This window comes from Rhincodon typus, chromosome 8 (genome assembly GCF_021869965.1).
Source record: "Rhincodon typus isolate 14 chromosome 8, sRhiTyp1.1, whole genome shotgun sequence".
Lineage (NCBI taxonomy): Eukaryota > Metazoa > Chordata > Chondrichthyes > Orectolobiformes > Rhincodontidae > Rhincodon > Rhincodon typus.
Window position 1 is genome coordinate 29,534,009 of NC_063339.1, and position 23,207 is coordinate 29,557,215.

Consider the following 23,207-nt stretch of genomic DNA (forward strand, 5'->3'; position numbering starts at 1 on the left):
ATTGTTTCTGAAATAGAAAATATGCGTCATAGAATAATTGAAGTTCGCCAGGAAATATATAATCATAATGAGAATGAAGTTAGCAGACGATGGGCTTTTGAAGAAGGGGTAAGTATTAAAAGGAAATTCAATGTGGAAATTCTAAAAAGGAAAATCCTGTCATGTGCTACTTGTTTGTAAGACTCATCATTGCATGACACAGGCATGAACTTGAGGCAAAATATGTACATGGTTTTGTTTCCCTTAAGATATAACTGAACACCAGTCTGTGAAATAGTCCATCTATTTTGCAGTTTACACCTACAAACTCTTGAGATTGTAATTAGAATTTTGAGACAGGATAATCCCAGATTCTTCCAACTCTCCATATAATGAAGCTCCTCATCTCTGGTGTCAGCCTGATAAAACCACCTGTATACCCCTATAAGTCCTGTATTCTTCCTGAAGTATGGTGCCTAAACTTGAACAATGTATTCCATTTGAGGTCTTAACTAGTGATTTTACGACAGTTTTTAGCATAACACCTTATCGATACCCATGCACTTTCTCAACTCGCCCTACTACTTTCAAAGATGTATAAATATGTGCCCCCAGCAGCCCTTGGCTCTGCACCCTTTTTCAAATTATCATCATTTGAATTTACTTTTTAGTGGCCCAGACTATTGCTTTAGGGAAGTGAGTGCAAATCCTATCACGGCTGATGAACGTGAATTCAATTAATAAATCTGGGCTATGGAACTATTGTCGATTTTGTTATAAAATCCCATCTGGTTCACTAACGTCCTTCTAAGGAAAGAACAGCCATATTTGCCGGGTCTGGCCAACGTGTGACGCCACACGTTCAACAATGTAGTTGATTGTTAAATGCACCCAGAAACTGCTCAACAAATTACTCGTGTTGAACCACTACAAAGTCTAAGGAATAAAACTAGAATCAGAGAATTCCTGCAGTGTAGAAGCAGGCCATTCAGCCCATTGAGTCCACACTGACCCTCCAAAGAGCATCCCACCCACACCTTCACCCCTACCCTATCCCCATAAGCCTGCATTTCCCATAGTCAGTCCACCCCTAACTTGCACTTCCTTGGACCACCTAGCATCAATTTGGGCACTGAAAACTGCAACAGCAAACCCAGCCCTTTTGCCACTGCAAATTTGTCCCTTCCTAGCATTTGGGGATCTGTGGCAAAATTGGGAGTATTTTCTCAAATTAGTCAAGTAGCATCCTGACATTGCTGTGAGGGATAATGCCACGAGTATGATAATCACCCAGACATCAATGTCACCCACCAGAACAAACCTATCAGAGGGTGACGGCAAAGTTGTATACAGTTTGGAAGGAGTTGTCTTGAGAGTCTTTGACGTTGACTCTGGATCTTATGAAACAACACGCATCATGTTAAAAATAAGGAAGGGAACCTCCTGTGTCTGATCATCACCACACTTGGAAATATATGAATTAGCAGCTAGATTAGGGCAATTGGCCTCCATTCTGATCTGCCATTCAAAAATGTCATGGCTAATCTGATTGTGTCCTCCATTGTTGTTGTTCTTGGTCAAGAATCTACTTCTGCCTTGAAAGTATTCAATGACTTTGCTTTCACTACTCTGGAGAAGATTTGAAAAGACCTATGTCCCTCAGGAAAATAGTCCTTCTTATCTCTGTCTCCCTTGGCTGATGAATTAGTACTCCTTATTGAACATTATTTTGAGGAAGCATTGAATGAGGTGAGGACATAAAATGTACTCTGGTTGGGAAACTTCAATGTCTATCACCCAATTATGACTTAGTAAACAGTGGTTAATAGTTAGTGAGCAAGATGAATCCTATGGAACTTATCTAATATACTAGGTCTACTGCAGGTATTGAGGGAAATTAACAGGCGAGAAATGCACTTTTCCTGTTCCTCGCCAATCTAAAATATACTCGTGCCAGATGCATCTGTCCATGTTAGAATTAATAGAAATGACCACGAGATCTGTGCAGAGACAAAACCAAGTTTTCACAATGAAGGTATACTCCATCATGCTGTATGGCCCTACCGCTACTGGTTTAGGAACAAATCTGATAACTCGAACTGGTCACCCCTGAGATGCTATGGGCCATCAGCAGCAGTAGGCATTCAAGCGCGATCTGTAGCTCCATCTCCATGTCCATGGCCAGCATGTCCTCATTCTCTCATTATGGTACGCTGGGGCTCTATCCTAGCTCAATGAGGAGGCCAGGAAGGCATGACTGAAGCAGCACCAGGTGTACTGAAAATTAGGTGTCAACTTGGTGAAGATACAGAACGGGGCTCCTTGCATGCTGAACCGTGGAGACAGAATATGTTTAAAAAGTGCTCAGCCTTCTAGCTTTTAATGGGTCCGATCTAAGCTCTGCAGTCCTGCTGCTTAAAGCCGTGAATGGTAGTGGACAGGTAAACAGCCAACAGGAGGCGGAGACTCCGCAAAAATAATCATCCTACATTATGTAAAAGACCAAAAAGTTGGTGCATAAGACAAGGCTGAACCATTTGCAAGCATCAGCAGCCAGACGTGCTGAGAGGTTCATCCATTTCTGATCCTTCTCTCAGTGTCATGAATGCCAGTCTTCAACCAATACGATTCACTCCTGTGCTATCAAGAAATGGCCAAACGTACTGGATACTGCACTGGGAACGTTCTCCAACCTGTGCTCCAAACATTGTTGCCATTAGCTGAGCTATTTCAGTATAACTACAGCACTAGCATCTACCCAGCAATATGAAAAATTGCCAGGTATGTCCTGTCCATAAAAAACAGGTTAAATCTGACCCATCTAATAACTGCATTATGAACAGAGTGATGGAAGAGGTTGTTGACAAGTTGTCAAGTGGCACTTGCTCATAAATAACCTCGCTGGAGTATAGTTTGTGTTCTGCCAGGGCAACTCAGGTCCTGAACTCATTACAGCCTTGATTCAAACATGAACAAAAGAGCTGAATTCCAGAGGTGAGGTAGAAGTCTTACTTCTGTGGTGGTCAAATTATTGGAGAGGATTCTGAGAGATAGTATTTATGATTATTTGGAAAAGCACAGTTTGATTAGAAATAGTCAGAATGGCTTTGTGAGGGGCAGGTCATGCCTCACAAGCCTTGATGAATTCTTTGAGGATGTGACAAAATGCATTGATGAAGATAGAGCAGTGAATGTGGTGTATATGGATTTTAGCAAGGCATTTGATAAGGTTCCTCATGGTAGGCTCGTTCAGAAAGTAAGGAGGCATGGGATTGAGGGAAATTTGGCTGTCTAGATACAAAACTGGCTGTCCGGTAGAAGACAGTGGGTGGTAATAGATGGAAAGTTTTCAGCCTGGAGCTCAGTGACCAGTGGTGTTCCGCAGGGATCTGTTCTGGGGCCTCTGCCCTTTGTGATCTTTATAAATGACTTGGATGAGGAAGTGGAAGGGTAGGTTAGTAAGTTTGCTGATGACACGAAGGTTGGTGAAGTTGTGGATAGTGTGGAGGGCTGTTGTAGGTTGCAACGGGACATTGACAGGATGCAGAGCTGGGCAAAGAAGTGGCAGATGGAATTCAACCCAGACAAATGTGAAGTGATTCATTTTGGAAGGTCGAATTTGAATGCAGAATACAGAGTTAATGGCAGGATTCTCGTCAGTGTGGAGGAACAGAGGGATCTGGGGGTCCACGTCCATAGATCCCTCAAAGTCGCTACCCAAGTTGATAGGGTTGTAAAGAAGGCATATGGTGTGTTGACTTTCAATGGTAGGGGAATTGAGTTGAAGAGCCATGTGGTCATGCTGGAGCTCTATAAAACTCTGGTTAGACCACACTGGAATATTGTGTTCAGCTCTGGTCACCTCATAGGAAAGATGTGGAAGCTTTAGTGAGGGTGCAGAGGAGATCTACCAGGATGCTGCCTAGATGGAGGGCAGGTCTTATGAGGAAAGGTTGAGAGAGCTGGGGCTTTTCTCATTGGAGCGAAGAAGGATGAGAGGTGACTTGATAGAGGTGTACAAGATGAGAGGCATTGATAGGGTGGATAGTCAGAGACTTTTTTCCAGGGCGGAAATGACTATTACAAGGGGGCATAATCTTAAGGTGATTGGAGGAAGGTTTAGGGGCGATGTCAGAGATAGGCTCTTTACACAGAGAGTGGTGGGTGTGTGCAGTGCATGCCAGCAGTGGTAGTGGAATCAGATACTTTAGAGACTTTAAGCGACTCTTGGATAGGCACGTGGAGGACAGTAAAATGTGGGGTATGCAGGGTTGATTGATTTTAGTAGGATAATAGGTCGGCACAACATCGTGGGCCGGAGGGACTGTACTGTGCTGTACTGTTCTATGTTCTAAGTGACTGCCCTTGTTATTAAAGCAGTATTTGTTTAAGGATGTGCCAGGACATCACTGCAGGAATTCATTGGGATAGGACTGAGGGCACTCATTGCTGTCAACCTACCAGACCATAGTAGAACTGCTTTCTTATTAGAGACGACTGGTGGTAGTATAATGTGATGGTCACCATACCTCGGCCAAGGTTGAGAAGGTGGGACCTTCTTAGTACCCTCAACTGGTGCAAAAGTTGAACCTTTTGGCATCACTGCATCACAAAGCAGCATCCAGCTAACTGACCCCTTGCTGACATTATCCAGCTTTGTTAATGACCTTTCCTCCTTCATGAAGTCAGAGGTGGGGATGTTCATGCATTCTGCTGTGTTCAACACCAGCAGTCCATGTCCTAGTCTTGATGCATATGGACGATATTTAGTAACGAGTGATAAATAACAGTTATGCTACACAAGTGCCAAGCAGTGATTGACGGTCTTGCAAACAAAAGACAGTGTTACCATCTCCCCATAACATTTAATTACCATCATTACAACTGAATTTCCCTGTTATTAACATCATGGATATTACCATTGGCCAGAAATTTGGTTGGATTGGCAATGTAAATGCAATGCCAGAAGAGAAGGTCAGAGGTTAGGAATTTTGAAGCAAGTAATTTTCCTCCTGTTTTCCTTGTGGCAATCCGTGTTGCATGGCACAAGTCTGGAATGTGATGGAATCTCTGCAGTTATCTAGATGGATGCAGTTCCAAAACACTCAAGCTTGACACCATCAGGTCATGGTAACCAGCTTGACGAGCACCACATCCACAACCTTCAACATTCATTTCCTTCACTGCACCTAATGACAGCAGTGCATGCTATCTACAAGATCCACTGCAGCAACACACCAAAGCTCCTTTGACATGTGTCATGACTTTTACACACAGATGCATGGGATCACAATAGCATGAAGGTTCCCTTCCAAGTGACAAATTATCTTGATTTGAAACTGTAGTGCTATTGCATCACTGGGTCAAAATCTTGGAACACCTATCCTTGATTGAACTGTAGATATACCTACACCCAAGAACTGTAGCACTTTAAGAAAGCTGCTCACCACTAACTTTGAGTATGGGTTGTAATTGGTCGCCTAGCTAGCAACACTCCTACAAATAAATGAAAAGGTTATACAGCTTCTTGTTCCTCCCACATATGACTTTACCATTCCCTGCTTTAAAGTGCACCTATTTATTTATCCTTCTATAATCTGCTATCCTGCTCATTATTTACTGTATTTTGCAACATAGTATTGTCTGCCAACATGTATATTATTCTCCCTATGGCCATGTTTCTCCAGATGAGAATTGATTTTTGTCCTTGCCCAGGATTGTTATCTTTCACACCTCTGACCTGTAGTTACTAAGTTTATCCTTCACCCCATTCAATAGCAGGGAAGTTTTCCAGAGGATCAAGACAAGAAAAGATGGTCAGACTTAGTAACGAGTTCTGTAAAGCAGTTTAGTGAATCCAGGTTCTGTCGTCATTTCATTTTATGCGAGAAGGATCAGCTAATTCAGACCATATCTGATTCTCCTGTCCCATTACTTTTTAAAATATTTTAATTGCTGATACAATTATACTCAATGCATTGCTGCATTTCGTAAACTTAACGTGCTCATTATTAATTGAATTGACAGCATGTAAATCCAGTTTACATAACATAAAGGCAGCAATTTTAAGTGGGAGTGGGGTGGAAGCTAAACAATTTAATAACTCAGTACAATTTTTTGGACGTTATTCTGACAGAGCACTGATTATGCCAGAATTCATGTGGACTTTTGTATTTGAAGAAATCGCAAAGACTCTTGAGAATTTCCACAGTTCTAAACAAAGGAAAATAACTCTAGAAGTCTGGAGGTCATATGTTACTTTGTCTCAGACAAAATGATGAGATCAAGAATGGAGATTATAGGTTATTTAGTTTGTCAGAATCAATCTGCACACAATTTTAATCGTCATCCTATTTGAAATTCTTTAAATAATACTTTTCATAAAAAAGTGGGTAGTTAGTGGCTTCAGTAGATTATGGGCTTTCAGTCAAATATTAATAAAATCGCATCAACTTAGAGTAAAGACAATCGCTTAAAGAATTAATGGGAATGAACTTGGCCACAGAGGTGAGTGGAAGCCAGACGGTGAAGAACATTTTGGATAGAATGATGCTGTATAGATATTGAATTTGGGGCCCATTCCTAGTCTGGCGGTGGTCAGTTAGCTTGGTTGAATGGTTGGTCATTGATGCAGAGTAACACTGACGGTCTGGGTTCAATTCCTGCACTGACTGAGGTTACCATGAAGGGCTTTCCTCCTCAGGCTTTTCTTGCCTGAGATGTGGTAACCCTCAAGCTAAACTACTACCTGTCGCGCGCTCGCACACACTGTCAGAAAGCAGCCCTATGGTCCTCTGGAAACATACATGTATCTAATTTGGACTTGAATATTGAGTATTACAGCTTACTGGTGATATCGATTATCAGAGCAATTGTGAAAAAAACATAGATGGATAAATAACTAGTTGATGCAGATTTTTTTTAATATACTGTTTTATTTCGTGCTTCCAAAAATAAGTTATTCTTTGAATCTGGAAGCACAGAATTGAAAAGTGAAAAACAGTTTGGAGAGAGTCTTTCGATTTGCAGTTTGGTGTAGTGCACTAATACAAATGTTTTGTCTGCATTGAAAATTAAATGAACCAGTAATTTGAATTAAACTGTACATGAAGAATCAGTATTTTGATAGCACCTTTTAGAACCTGAACATGTTCCAAAGTGCTTTAGGACTAATAAGAACTAATTTTGAAGTCATCTGTTTTAGGTATTGACGGAGGAATAAACATTGGCCAAGACAATTTCCCTCCTTATAGAAGAGTACATTGACCCGAGGGTAGATGTGGCCTTAATCTACTAACCTATCTTTGATCTGGAAGGCTATACCTCTAACAATGCAACACCCAACACCACAGCCTAATTTCAAACATGCCGTGAATCCATAGGCTCCTGATACTTGAGCAAGTGATTCCATTGAGCTGATGCACTAAATTGTAAAATTCAAATATTTTTGATGCAAGAGATCAGTTGTGAATAACAAATTTAAGACTATATGCACTATTTTGCATAACAATTTGAAAATGGTGCAAAAGGTGTGGTATAGATTTGCCAGAGATTGCTGCTGAGTTACACTGGTGGAAAAAGGCTATAGATTTAGGAATTTTATTTGTTAGAATGTTAACTTTGAACACACCCACACATCATTTATGATAGCATAAACAAGTTGCTTTCTGGTTTCCATTTGTCAACAGGGTGCTAATGACCAATTTTAATGGCTATTAGGGAATAATTATACTAGATTTAGAATTTGAGCTTTTGAATTTTAGCATTTTGAGATTTGTTTCTACATGAAAAGTGTCTGGTAAAGGACTTAATTTATTTGCCTTCTGTGACAGATTAAACGGCCTTACTTTCACGTAAAACCATTGGAAAAAATACAGCTAAAAAACTGGAAAGATTATCTTGACTTTGAAATAGAAAATGGAACTCTTGAACGTGTGGTGGTTTTGTTTGAGAGGTGTCTTGTTGCTTGTGCCCTTTATGAAGACTTCTGGATAAAGGCAAGTAGTATTGGAACCTTAAATGGTACATTTTTAAACTTGGTATGCAAAGGTCTGAGTCTGTAGTTGTGTATTTTATAGCTCAAAGCATTAGACTGTAATATGACTTAAAAGAATCTTCATGATGGCCCAAAAGCTGTGATGCCAGTTAGTTTTGGACCCTGAATGCTGACATGAAGTTTGACTTGATCTCTACTGTAAAAACCAGAAGAACTACAGATTCTGTAATCAAGAAACAAAAACAGAAGTTGCCAGAAAAGCTCAGCATCTGTGAAGAGAAATCATAGTTAACGTTTAGGGTGCAGTGACCTTTCAGTTCTGAGGAAGGGTCACCGGCCACAAATGGTTAACTCTGATTTCTCTTCATAAATACTGCCAGACCTGCTGAGCTTTTCCAGCACTGTTTTTGTTTCTGATCTCTGTTGCCAGAGTCATACAGCATGGAAGTAGAACCTTCGGTCCAACCAGTCTATGCCAAACATAATCCCAAACTGACTAGCGCCACCTGCCTGCTCCTGGCCCACATCTCTCCAAACCTTTCCTATTCATGTACTTATCCAAACATCTTTTAAACATTGTAATTGTACCCACATCCACCACTTCCTCAGTAAGTTCATTCCACACGTGAACCACTTTACATGCAAAAAACAATTTGCTACTCATATCTTTTTTAAATCTTTCGCTTCTTGCCTGTTGCAGAATCATTCTCCCTTTCAAACAACTGGTACAGTCAATAATTTGAGGTCATTCAAGTTATTATTTATGACGTGTTTACAAAAGTACAAAGAATCATTTACTTTAAGGTCATTGTCCAAGCAATCCAATTTTCAGTTCCAGAAAGCCAGTTAAGTAGTGTTAGAGCAAATTTTCAGTTTGCCGCCTTTACAAAGCAAAATGTTACAAACATCCACCCAGCTCAACCACTGCTTCATATCTTTATCTATGCCTGAGTGAATCCCAATTAATGCTTTAATTAAACACAATTGACTTATAATTGACATCTAAATCTGAGTAAAAATGATTTGGCAATCTGTAACCTGGTCAATAACTTGTTAGAATGAATGTTTGTGTTTTTAAATTTCAGTATGCTAAATACATGGAAAACCACAGTAGTGAAGCTGTGCGACATGTGTACAGCAGAGCATGTACAGTTCATCTATCAAAGAAACCCATGGTACATTTACTTTGGGCAGCTTTTGAGGAACAGCAAGGTAAATCACGTATAAATCAAAATCTGTTGCTTAATTCCGTTTGATTTAATTCATTAATGATTTATTTGAAATAGATGTAGATTTAAAGTCTTTAAAGTGGGGCAGATTGACTTATAAATAGAAATTCAGTCCCTAAGTGTTTGATTTTAATAGTTATGTGTGAAATATTGAATTCATTTAATTTGCATTTTTTATTCTGTTCCAGGGAACATTAACGAAGCTAGAAGAATCTTGAAAATGCTGGAGGAATCTGTATCAGGGTTAGCCATGGTCCGCTTAAGACGAGTAAGCTTAGAACGCCGCCATGGAAATATGGATGAAGCAGAATTTCTGCTTCAGGATGCAATTAAAAACAGCAAAACGCCCAACGAAGCATCTTTCTATGCTGTGAAGTTGGCTCGTCTTTTATTCAAAGTAGAGAAAAGCCTTCCTAAGGCCAGGAAGGTCCTACTAGAAGCAATAGACTTTGATAAGGTATGATGGAAATGATCACACGTAAATGTCAGCATTAAAACAACTTCTGTAAACTTAGCTTGTAAAGCAGAGAAACACATCTGCATTCTGTTGTCGTTAAAGAGCAGCTTGTTATTTCTCTTAACATTGTATCTATTCTGTATTAAAATAAAGTTTAAAATGTTGATTTTTTTTCAATTAACCTTTTAATTGTGAGCTTAAGTTTCATTAAATCACAGTGGCTGCTGAGCGCTTTTAACCAATTCCAGATGAAAATTGCTGGTAAATCATCTACCATACAGATTCACTTTCAAAAGTAGCTGTGTACATTCTTTCTTTCTTTGCACTATCCCCTTCTTATACTTTAAGGCTGTTTCACTAATAGAGAGTGGCAGCAAACCAAGATGAAACAACTGCATTCAATTTTTTTCCTCAAACTTGAAGTGATTAGTTTTGTACAGTTGTATAATAGAGCCATAATAAATCAATGTGTTTAAATTAACTTAGAGGAATGTTACCCAGCTTGATTATAGGGGCAACCAGTTGTTTTGCTTTCATCTGTTTATACAGTGAGATAAACAGCTCCATTTCTGAATTACTTCTCTAAACTGGGTGGATTTGATATTACTTTTTGACATATATATTCTGTTCTTTTCGTTACCCTTGACCTCCCCTACCCCCATCTGCCATCCCCTCATCTCTGGTTCAGTGAAGTGAATGATGTATATTTCAAATTCAGCAGGGTGGGTCTTGGCCCTTTTACGATATTGGGTACAATACTGTATGTTGGAGTAATAAAAGAAGTGTGAAGTACAATTCAAACATTATGAATATGACTTTTTTAAATCTAATATATCAGTGCTATTTAAATCCCTGTGAACGTTTATCATCTCACCTCAAGATTGCATGTCTGATATTATGGGAATTATTAATCTTTAATTAGGTCATAGAAATATTGTTGAGCCTTTTTCAAACTTCTAATGTACTTTCAAAAGTTGCCTATTTATAGACTTGCTGGGTGCATTGTTCACAGTTCCAATTTCCTTATCAGCAAGTCACAAGCTTGCAAATGTTGCAGCATTTAAATTTTAAAAACATATCACTGTGTGACACTTTAAATTTCTGAAAGTCAGGTGTTTAGTTTTCTTTAACTGTAGTTAATAATTCTTAAAATTTGATTCCTAAGAAAAGGCTCTACTCTGTGCAAAGTTTATTATCTGCTGGTGGCTAGATGAAACGAGATGGATAAAAATATTGCTTTGCATTAGTAAAGTGCTTCAGTACATAAATGAGTTATTCTTTTGTGAATATTGTACAAACTCTTCATGAACAACTTTGTGGGCAGTTCAAACCAAACTATTTTTCACTCTCGTCATTGCTGTGTATTTTCAGATTACCTTCTACAATAATTTGACCCACTGGGACAGCTCTAATGGCTTTATTCTACTACCATATACCATGCTGTATTCAGCTGGGTATGTTCTCTTACTCCCATCCTGTGACAAAAAAAAATTGTCACCAATTCAGGATATGTGGTTTTCAAAAAAAAATGCTGATTTTTATTTTCCCTCCCATTCTCCAGGCTGTCTAAGACGAGTGCACCTCCTCCAAGGAAGCCCAAGTGCAAATTGTTGTCAAGACTGGGAATCTGACTTGGGAGCTCACCAATTAAATGTAGTCAGTTAGTTTCTATGAAATGAGTAAAACATTGCCAACTTTTTACTAGGTAGTATTATTTGGTTTGTAAGCATTTGGATGATTGTATCTTATCTGTTTTGTGATTTTTAGGAAAGCACCAAACTATATCTAAATCTTTTGGAACTTGAATACAATTCAGATCTCAAACTGAATGAAGAAAACATTCTGAATGCTTTTGATAAAGCAATAAGTAGCTCAATGGCTATAGAAACAAGGATAGCCTTCTCCCAGCGGAAAGTTGAATTTTTGGAAGACTTTGGTTCTAATGTGAAAAGGTATCTTTTTTGCATTTTGACAGTATTTTGTTTAATTCATGAAACTGGCTAGGACAACGTGGCTTGCGTGTCCCCAGTTGGCCTTCAGAGGGTGGCAGTGGGCTGCAGCCCTTAACAACTGCAGGTAAAGCTCAGCAAGTCTGACAGCATCTGTGAAGGAGAAAGTTCTGAGGAAGGGTTACCAGACCCAAAACGTTAACTCTGTTTTCTCCTTCACAGATGCTGCCAGACCTGCTGAGCTTTTCCAGCAACTTTGTTTTTGTTTCTGATTTACAGCATCCACAGTTCTTTCGGTTTTTACTTAACAACTGCAGTCCTGGAGCTGTTGGTTCACCCATAGTGAAATTAGAACAGGGGTTCAAATAATTTGACCTAAAAACCCATGTTGATGGATAAGTGCAACCCCAGAAACAAAAACAAATTGCTGGAGAAACTGGGTCTGACAGCATCTATGGAGAAGAAGCAGAGTCAATGTTTAGGGTCCAGTGACTATCCTTCAGAAGTGATTTGTAGCTAGGAAAGGGGTGGTATTTATGCTGAAAACAGAATGGGGGAAGGGGTAAGTGATAGAGCCCAGAGAGAGAGAATAAGTTGGGTAGACAAAGGAAAGGGTAATGGTGGGCTCGGGAGAAACAAAAGTTGCTGATGGAGACCATTTAGTCGGTGAAACCGCATCTTCCATCCCATTTTCACCCACTAATGGTCCCCATTTGCAGCTTTTCTTTCTCCCTGGCTCACTGTTATCCATTCCTTTCTGATCAACTGCTGTTCTCTGTCTGGGCTCCATCTCTGCCTATTGTTTACTTCTTCCCCTCTCCGCGTTGTGTCCCACTTCTCCACCCCCTGTCTTCAGCATATGTACTACTTTTTTCTAGCTACAATCAGTTGTGAAGAAGGGTCCCTGGACTCTAAACATTGACACTGCTTCCTCTCCATAAAAGCTGCCAGGCATGCTGACTTTGTTTCCCTCTGGCAATTTGTTTTTGTTTCAGATTTCCAGCATCTTAAAGTTCTTTGTTTGCTTGTTACAAGTAAGCCTGCTTTATGTTAAATAAAGTTGGAATTAAATAAAGTTTATCAGATGGGATGAAATTTGTATATGTTGGTAATTTGGGGGAAGAATAATCTTGAATGTGATTGATAAAAGCTGCAGAAATGTGAAAGTCAGCATCGCTTTCAAATAACTAATTTAACCATTTTTTTTCCTGTCTTAAACAGCTTGAATTCTTGTTTTTAAATGAAACTGTACTGATAGGACACGTGTTATTTCAGGTGATCCACTATGATGTAATACTTTGCTAAAACATGCACAGAAATAGTTTGAAAATCCTTGGAAACTGCCATTAATTGTTTTCTGTATCCTAGACTCATGGTGGCTTATGATGATCATCAACAGCTTTTAAAAGAGCAGGAGTCATCTAAAAGAAAGGCAGAAAATGGGCAAGTTTTGTTTTTGTACTCAAGTTGATTGAATTTTTAATTTTGTTTTGGTAAAAACCTGTTCTTCATGGGAAATCTCCTGAATGAGTCTTCTCTTGTGCGCAGCCCTTTACAAAATTGAGTTTTGTTGCTTGCAGCCAAACATATGACTAATTGATCCATATATAACAACACAATCTGGATTGTCCGCAGACTGCCAAAGTGTCAGGACACCAATTCAATTAAGTGAATTTTATATATACATACACAAAAAACAGAAAGTGCTGGAAAAGCTCAGCAGGTGTGGCAGTAAGTGTAGAGAGCAATCAGAGTTAATGTTCAGGTCCATTGACCCTTCCAAAGAACTAGTCTGAGGAAGGGTGACTGCACCCAAAACAATTAACTCTGATTTCTCCCAACCGATACTGCCAGGCCTGCTGAACTTTTCAGTTTCTGTTTTTGTTTGATTTCCAGCATCTGCTATTCTTTCTATTTATATTTGAGTAATAAAATATATAAATAAATAAATAACTATATGGTAGTCAAATGCTTATCTGATTCAGATAATTCATCAAAAAGGGGGAACTGCTCCGCTTTACTCATGTGGCTCACAAAGGATAGAGAAGGGAGCAAGCCATTTAGCCCATCAAGCTGGTTTCTGCCATTCAGCTAGCTGACCTACAATCGAACTCTCTCTGCCTGCCTTGTTCCACCAGAAATTACATTAACAGAGATGTGAGATTGATATTTTTAACTTATCTGGGATCTGAGGGGTGCAGGAAGTGGAATTGAAATGAAAGGTAGACCATTACCCTTAAATAACAGAGCAGCCTCAAGGGGCTGAATGGTGGTTTCTGCCTATTTCTCTACATGTTCATTGTTTTTCTTGCTGCTTTGTCAGTACAAACATTTAGCTTTTTCTGAATTTTTTTATACATGCTTAAGATCTTGATGCATTTTTTGAGAAGTGTAGTCTGTTGAGGTGATGATTAGAGTCTGACATTATGAATTTATTTTTAAATAAACATTTTCTAATATGAAACTAAAATGTTGCTCTAGAAAGATATTTTGTTGAAGCTTTCATCTTGCATTCATCAGGACAATCCACAAGTCAATGTACATATTAATACACAGGGCCCCGTTATAGAGTTATACAGCATGGAAACAAACCCTTCAGTCCAACCAGTTCATGACAAACATAATCCCAATTTAAACTAGTCCCACCTACCTGCTCTTGGCCCATATCCCTCCAAACCAATGTTGTTACTATGCCCACATCCTCCTCTTCCTCTGGAAGTTCATTCCACACGTGAAGCACCATCTGTGTTTTTTAAAATATTGCCCCTCATGTCTTTTTCCTTCCAATCTTCCTCTCTCACCTTAAAAATATGCCCCCTAGTGTTGAAATCCCTCATCCTAGAGAAAAGACGCCTGCCATTAGCCCTATCTATACCCTTCATGATTTTATAAACCCCTAAAAGGTCACTTCTCAACCTCCTATGCTGCAGTAGAAGAGTCCAGCCTTTCCTTATAACTTAAATCTTCCATACCCGGTAACATTGCTGGTCAATCTCTTCAGATCCCTGTCTAGCTTAATAATATCATTCCTATAACAGGGCGACCAGAACTGGACACAGTACTCCAGAAGAGGCCTCACCAATATCCTGTACAACCTCAACATGCTGTCCAAACTCCAATACTCAAAGGACTGAGCAATGAAACCAATACGCTAAATGCCTCTATAACCACCTTGTCTATATGTGGTTCAGACTTCAAAGGATTATGTATCTGAACCCCTAGGTTCAACTGTTCTACAACTCTGCCCAAAGCCCTATCATTAATTCTATAAGTCCTGCCCCTGTTTGTCTTACCAAAATGCAATCCCTCCAATTTATCCAAATTGAATTCCTGCCATTTTGGAGCCCGTTGACCCATTTGATCAAGATCTCTTTGTAATCTTAGAAAACTTTTCTCTTAAAGAGCTGTACACATACTGAACTTGTTTCAACACAAACCAAAAAAGTGGTTCACATATTGTCTCAGACCAATTGAGCCTTGACCAATAGGAGTCAGCATGCCTGGTTTAAAAATGAAACACAGCTTGGCAGCAAACTGTGGGTCCTCACCTAACTACTTTCTGCGATAAAGCCTTTACCAATCAGAGTCCACTTGCGAATGAATCAACATTTTTCTTTTCGTACATTGTAAATGTTTTCCTTTTTGGTATTTCATGCAAATTGTCCTGATTTGAGTGCAAGATGAGAAGTTTTAACAAGACATCTTTTTCAGCCATACTCAAATTTATTTTTCATATAATTTCAGGTGGGAGTAGGAATAATGGTTTGTACTGCAGCAATTTTCATAGAAACTTTCACCATTCCAGAATGGGGCAGTAGCGCAACATTTTAAAGACATTTGGATAAGTACATGAATAGGAAAGGTTTAAAGACATATGGGCCAAACGCAGGCAAATTTTGTCTGAATAAAATGCTGCTGCAGAGTTGAAGTGAAGTTTTAATTTTACTATTTATTGATGTTAAATATACCTCTAGTTTTATTACCATAGAACATTCCTCATAATCTTTAAATAAAATTAATTTAAATTTTTCAATTATTTTGTCAACAGTATGGTTATCCCAAATTTTCTCAACAAAAGTCTTCCTTCTTCAATAACATGCTCTAGAATGAAGTGTTTTAATGTATATTTAGATATGTGTGTGTGTGTGTGTGTGTGTATATATATGTGATAGGTCAGAAGAGCCAGAGGAGAAAAAACAAAGGAGTGATGCAACATTAACGTCTGCCCAGCTGATGAGTGGAGACTTGCAGGCTAATCAGTCTGCGTATAATTACAATGCTTGGTATCAGGTAAGTAGTTTGAGAATCATAAACTCACTTCTGATTTCTTTGAAAGATTGAGTTTCCATATTCAGTTTTATACTGATGCTCCTTTCTTTTTAAAAAATCATGAATTGAAAATATTGACATAGGTTGAATTGGATATTTTGCAATCAACCTGTTCAGGGATATAGTTCCTCCCCTCGAGAGGTCGTACCTGAGCCCACAGTACTGAGGACTACTTTGGTGTCTCTTCCTCCATGTTCACTTTTAGGACTGAGCAGAGAAAATATCAAACTTGTGTAGTCTAGTTTCCTAAAAAAAGAACAACATACAGATCACAAAAGTCTCTCTTAATCTGTCTGATCTTGAATGGCCATTAGGTCACCACAACTGTTTTGACATCCATCGATATCAACTTTCTCCCGTCAACTTTAATCAGGATTTCCATTTCTAATTATTATTGTGTCTGGAAATTAAACGTATTACACCTCCACTCTACGAGTACTGTGTGCTAACTGCATGATGCCTGCAGCATCTCACTAAGATTCCTTCTGCAGCATCTCCCAAATTACCAAAAATCCTTACATAGCACCTTCCAAACTCGTACCACTACCACCTAGAATAAGGGCAGTAGGTACATGGACATGCTACCACCTGGAAGTTCTCCTGCAAGTCATTTTGCATCCTGACTTGAAAATATATCACTGTTCCTTCCATGTCATTGAGTCAAAATCCTGCAATTCCCTGCCCAACAGCATTATGCTTTTACCTATGACATGGACTACAGCAGTTCAAGAAAGTTGCTCATGACCACCTTCAAGGGCAGCTAAGGATGGGCAATACATGCTGACCTCACCAGTGACGCCCATGTACCACAAGTGAAATTTAAAAAAAACTATCCTGGTCTCACAGGGAAATACAATACTTGATTTTCCAAGTCTGAACCCATCCAGATTTGAAGATGTATTGTAATCTCTAGACTGAAATCTAGGTACACTCAAATAGCACTGTAGAAGCATCTTCATCACATGGATTACAGTACTTAATGTTGGCAGCCAACTACTTACCCAGTAACCAGGTAGTGCTAAACAGCTGCATTTGAGAATTAAATTTTAAATGTTAATTCACCCTTGTATTTAGAACACAAGATTATTATAAAATACAAGTTGAAAGATTTTACAAGTTTTGTGCTAGACTGTTGTACACCTCAAATATTTTACATTTAGCATTAAGAACCTTTTGTGAAGTAGAAAAGAAAACATTTGGAGGACTGAGCATCTAAGTTGAATGCTGAATTTCAACTTATTACAGGCATGTGAATCCGGTCTCTCTCGGCTAGTATTTGCTTGTCAGCTGGATCCATGGGTATTTGAACAAAAAATTAGTTTTAGCAATCCGTCTAATGTGCATAGGTCTGCCTAAAATTCACCCAATTCAATGCTTATGTCTCAGATGGATAAAAGAAAGTAAATCTAAATCATCAGGATACAGCGGATTGGAGGCAAAGCTTTTCTTTATTTATGACTACTGTACTTGATCTGAGAGTTAAATGTTTACAATGAAAGCCTAAATTTTTATGATCACCAAGATACCTTTAAGTTTTTAAGTTCTTAAGTTCCTTTGTTTAAAAATTCCTGTCACACGTTTAAATTTTTTTTTGTCTTTTCCAACAGTACAATTATGCAACACCCTGGAACTACGGGCAGTATTACCCACCACCTACATAATATACTGGAATTTCTTGTTCTGAGATGTTTCGTTTCCGTTTTAAAAGTAAAAAGTGGAAAATATTGCATCTTAAAGGACTTGCAAAGACTGGATTTCTTTCTCAAGGATTAAAACTGAGGAAAAATTGTTTACTGGAAGATGTTTGTTTGAGATCAGATAAGATTTATGTTCAAAAGCGTTTTGAGAATTTCTCATCTTTTTTGAGTTTTTTTAAAAAAAATTCTCTTCATACTTAATTTGATAATAGGAAAATAAATTTTAAAGATACTGCAGAGCACCACTGATGGTATAGTTTCTTATCTGGCAATTTCCTTCAATTGTGGGATTTTGAAAAATTGCTGAGCTACATAATCAGGTATACAACTAATACATTTGTAATTGAAAACTTCAAAGACATGTTGCTTTTTATATTTAATTAAAATATGATTGCACATCTGGGCGTTCTGACTTTAGATAATTAAAAGAAAGTGCCTCCTGCTTTGTGAAATAATACTGTTACATGCAGTAAATATTTTAAAAACACTTCAGCAATTGGATTTTGAGGATTTACACCTGACCACTCTATTCTGAAATAATGTTGGTTGTCTGGTCAACATTAAACATGGAAGTTGCCTGTTATAAACACTCGCTATAATTTTAGAAGCAATTTTATTAAAGGGTTGTTACCATTATCTGTTGGCTTGCACTAAGTATAAAAGAGCTACTCCTTACTCTTATGAGCAGATTATTTTCCAAAATTAATGCAACATAAAACTCCACACATTTGTAACATCTATCTTTTAAGTGTACAAAAGCAGCAAGAGGATATCTGCTCAAGATCATGTAGAAAGTTTGAGACACATCAAGAATTTTATGTAGAGGCTGATCAGATAGAAGGATTGCTTGGAACAGATGGGGATCGCCCTGTGAACTTCATTAAGAAATGTCTATAATGTTACTCTCACTGGTATTCTGGAATGTGATTCAAATGAGGCACAGAAATTTCTTATTTCAAACCCTTTTCTAATTTTGAGTCAGACTTTACTAAACTCTGTTCTTGTTTTAATGCCTTTGCCCCATGTATCACTTCACATCTATAAGAGTTCTATCATCAATGCAATTGTATTGTATTTGGTTAGGAGGACATAAACTTTTATAGTATTTTTTGCTACAGATTACTTTGAATCGCAGTCTAGTTTGTAATCAGTCATATTCCAAGATTAATGCTTCAGCTACAGCTAGAAAAATCTCAATTTTTTTGACCCTCTACCATTGTGCACTAATCTCATTTGTGAAGAAGACCTTTGTTTCTGGCTTTACTTTTTGCATGGTTCGCGACTGGGAGGTGCAGTTGTTTATTGCGAACCGAGCGTAGGTGTTCTGCAAAGCGGTCCCCGAGTCTCCGCTTGGTTTCCCCGATGTAGAGGAGGTGGGAGGAGGAGTATTCTAGGTAGCTGTGGGAGTCGGTGGGCTTGAAATGAATATCTGTTTCTAGGTGGTTCCTGCAAAAATGCTATCCCCTATTCCCAATTCCTTCGCCTCCGCCGCATCTGCTCCCAGGATGAGGCATTCCACTCCCGTACATCTCAGTTGTCCTCGTTTTTCAAGGACCGTAACTTCCCCTCCTCGGTGGTCGAGAATGCCCTCAACCGTGTCTCCCACATCTCCCGCACCTCATCCCTCACACCCCGTCCACGCAATAAGAACCAAAAAAGAATCCCCCTCGTCCTCACGTACCACCCCACCAACCTCCGGATCCAACGCATCATCCTCCGACACTTCCGCCATCTGCAATCCGACCCCACCACCAAAGACATCTTTCCCTCCCCACCCTTATCTGCTTTCCGGAGGGACAACTCTCTCCGTGACTCCCTTGTCCGCTCCACACTCCCCTCCAGCTCCACCACACCTGGCACTTTTCCCTGCAACGGCAGGAAGTGCTACACCTGCCCCCATACCTCCTCCCTCACCCCCATCCCAGGCCCCAAGAAGACTTTCCACATCAAGCAGATGTTCACCTGCACATCTGCCAATGTGGTATACTGCATCCGCTGTACCCGGTGTGGCTTCCTCTACATCGGGGAAACCAAGCGGAGACTCGGGGACCGCTTTGCAGAACACCTACGCTCGGTTCGCAACAAACAACTGCACCTCCCAGTCGCAAACCATTTCAACTCCCCCTCCCATTCCTCAGACGACATGTCCATCCTGGGCCTCCTGCAGTGCCACAACCATGCCACCCGAAGGTTGCAGGAACAGCAACTCATATTTCGCTTGGGAACCCTGCAGCCCGATGGTATCAATGTGGATTTCACAAGTTTCAAAATCTCCCCTCCCCCTACCGCATCCCAAAACCAGTCCAGCTCGTCCCTGCCTCCCTAACCTGTTCTTCCTCCCACCTATCCCCTCCTCCCACCTCAAGCCGCACCTCCATCTCCTACCGACCAACCTCATCCCGCCCCCTTGACCTGTCCGTCCTCCCTGGACTGACCTATCCCCTTCCTAACTCCCTACCTACACTCACCTTTACTGGCTCCATCCCCGCCTCTTCGACCTGTTTGTTTCCTCTCCACCTATCCTCTCCTCTATCCCTCTTCTATCCGCCTCCCACTCTCTCCCTATTTATTTCAAAACCCCCTTCCCCTCCCCCTTTTCTGATGAAGGGTCTAGGCCCGAAACGTCAGCCTCTCTGCTCCTATGATGCTGCTTGTCCTGCTGTGTTCATCCAGCCCTGCACCTTGTTGTCTCGGATTCTCCAGCATCTGCAGTTCCTACTATCTCTAAATATGTACACAATTCACAGCTTGTTAAAATCCCCATTTTTAAAGGAAATCAAACAAATTCAAATCCATCAAATATGATACTATACTGAATCTGAGCTTTAGGGAAAGTATGAAATAACTTGGCATCTAATAAAATTTTGTTCTGTACTATTCATCATCACCTGTCGAACTTAAGTGTTTCAAACTTCTCTCTAATCTGCTACATGCCTGCCAAGATTTTGTTTCTAAATCAGATGGGCTTAATTCATGTAGCCTATCTTCATGATTAAGGTAATTGATCTCATTATGGTTGTTTTCTCCACATCTAAATCTCGATATTGAAAGTATCAGCACCAATTCTGTATAATCCCCAGACAATATCTTGAGACATTAATTCACAGGGGCCAACTTGAAATGGTCATTTAAGTTCTAAGCTTTTGTTTATTTCAATCAATATCAGCTGTATTGGAAAGACCTTTCGCAGGCAATAAATTTCAGGAGACCGCAAAGATCAGGCATGTGGTAATTTTTTTCAAGCAAACACCAATATAATGCAGGGAGAGGTCAAAGACCAGCCCGAATCTGGCCCTGACGTGAGTGCTTAATCGCCCCCTTAATCTTTGGCTCGGATCAGAAGAAAAGTCAGTGCTGCTGTCTCTAATACAAGCAAATTGTCTTTTATACATTTTCTTGCTACCTTAACGTGGTGGCATATACTCCCTCCCCCTATATACTATCAGCTAATTAGTGCTGGGTTATCCAACTATGATTGGGTTTTTACTACATCACTGAATATTAGTAATTGCTTATTGCTGTGATCTGATTGGGCCATTTTAGGATGTGAGAAGTTGAATTTTGAATGGTTACCAGTGACTCTTGTGTCTCAACTATGACGTCTGTGTCTGCTTATCTTGTATAGGTGGTTCTCCTCTAACACAATAGTTGCAATCTTGTGCGACCTTGCGATATAGAAAATTGTGTTATAGGGAAATCGCTGTACTGTACAGTAGAAAGTTGTGTTATCCAAACAGCACCCACTATTCTTCAATCGCTGTACAGCCAAATTGCATTAACGAAACACGTTATAGCATAAATACCCGTACAAGGCTGTAACAGGCTTCTTTGAGATTTCCCACCATTCCAATTCTTAGCTGCTGTCCTTGTTAAGAGATGAGAGGCCCCTTTTATTACTTGTAATTAGTTTTAAAGTCTTTCCTTCTAATGTTTTTTAGTGATTTTTGTATGTATGTGAAACCACTTCAGAATCTTAAGATTCTTCAAGATAATCTTATACTGAAACCTACTTTATAACTGATTAGAGAAAACTTAACAGAAACAACGAATTGATGTGAAATGTTCTTTTCTTAAGAGAGCAGTTTCATGTTGCAGATTCAATCTTATGGACAGCTATTGTTTTATGTGCTGAGAACACAAGCTCTCTCCACGCTTTCTAATGTCTGTTAAACATATACTGCAAAGATTGGTGGGGCTTTATTTGGCCATTTTATACTGTTCTGTCATGGGCAGCTCTAACAAACTGAATATTACTTAGCATGGATACTATAGCGAAAGAAAAGGTATGTCTTCTAGTGTGCTAATATGCTGCATATTTTCTTACACCACTCTGCCAATTGCTGTGTTTACAGGAGCCAATGCAAAAGTTATTTCCAAGCTTTTAACAGGTTTGTAATGTCCCGTGTCAAAAGTTGTTTCCATGAGTTTGAGAATCGCTGAAGGGCAGAAAAGCCCTAGTGTTGGGCAGTATCCTTGGATTTCCACAGAATGCATCTCTGACCAGACTCTCTACTCCCATTTGGATCCTGTCTAGTGGTCAACAGGAAATGGCTTTTTCCACTTTTTCCAACAATATCATCCTTGCATTTTCACCAAATAATGTCTTCCCGCTCAGGATCTTTGAATCCGTAGTTCCCAAGAGTTGATAAAGGACAGGAATGGCTGCCTCCCCTTACGTTTTCAGGTGTTAAATCTGGTACTTATGTTTCAGTTCAACATGACTTGGGTGCCAGTCCCATAACAACTAAGTCATATGAGCTTATCAACAGGCAGGACTCGTTGAAGATCACATTCTGAACCAATGCAGTTGGTGATTTTATTGAAGCTTACAAAATATTTGCATACTGTGTCGCCTGCTCTCGATCCCGACCCTACCAAACATTCCCTTCTGCATTCACCCTGCCGAGTCTTGTAAGAATTTCGTTAAGTCTCAACAAGAACAGTAATGGTTCAGAAAACAGAAAATATTAGAGAAATTCGGAGTCCGGCAGCCGCTGTGGAGAGGAAAACAAGATTTAATGTCTAAACACCCAAAAACAAAGAGCTAGGAATTCTGGAAATTGGAAACAAAAACGAATTGCTGGAGGTGCGGGCAACAAAACTCAGCAAGCTTGCAGCAGCTGGGAAGAGAAACGTTTCGGATGCAATCACAGCAGTGTTTATCCAGCTCTGCACCTTGTTGTCTCGGATTCTCCAGCATTTGCAGTTCCTAGTATCTCGGATGCAATCACCTTCTGCAGAAATTCAGAAGTGGTGGTTCACCACATCTCAAAATCAGTTAAAAAAGGACAACAAATTCTGCCTAATCAGCAATACCCACATCATTTGAAGGAACATTTTAATTCGATGTGACGGAAGCTATTCACTGAAACAACTGCCCACAATGAGGACGCGTGGAAATCACGCATCCTCCACAAGATAAAAATACGTCTCCGATACTTTCCGCCGCGACTTTACAGACTGCGCATGCGCACAGTCCGCCTAAACTGGTCGACGGGCGTTCTTTTGTACGTGCGCATGCGCCGTTGATCGCAGTTATAGTGCGCGTGTGCGGCAGATCTCTCTTTTTCT

At 39.7% G+C, this 23,207-nt stretch overlaps 2 protein-coding genes across 4 annotated transcripts in view; both read left to right on the forward strand.

The window, feature by feature from the left end:
* Positions 1–18,034, forward strand: LOC109928839 (PRP39 pre-mRNA processing factor 39 homolog (yeast)). 3 transcript variants are annotated; one of them, XM_048599613.1, is made up of 9 exons: positions 1–108; positions 7,812–7,976; positions 9,061–9,187; positions 9,393–9,661; positions 11,033–11,317; positions 11,429–11,613; positions 12,979–13,053; positions 15,783–15,900; positions 17,547–18,034. In XM_048599613.1, the coding sequence occupies exons 1-9, from the start codon at positions 22–24 to the stop codon at positions 17,598–17,600; spliced, it is 1,365 nt and encodes a 454-aa protein (XP_048455570.1). In that variant the 5' UTR covers positions 1–21; the 3' UTR covers positions 17,601–18,034. The 3 variants fall into 3 exon arrangements, with proteins under 3 accessions (XP_048455570.1, XP_048455571.1, XP_020384358.2); XM_048599614.1 differs by having other exon boundaries at positions 11,033–11,314; XM_020528769.2 differs by lacking the exon at positions 11,033–11,317.
* A 5,068-nt stretch (positions 18,035–23,102) lies between these two features.
* LOC109928842 (FAU ubiquitin-like and ribosomal protein S30) overlaps positions 23,103–23,207 on the forward strand; it is a 2,268-nt gene continuing 2,163 nt past the window's right edge. The window contains exon 1 of the mRNA XM_048600076.1: positions 23,103–23,160. Within this exon, the coding sequence (XP_048456033.1) occupies positions 23,103–23,160 (58 nt within the window). The remainder of the gene's footprint in view (positions 23,161–23,207) is intronic.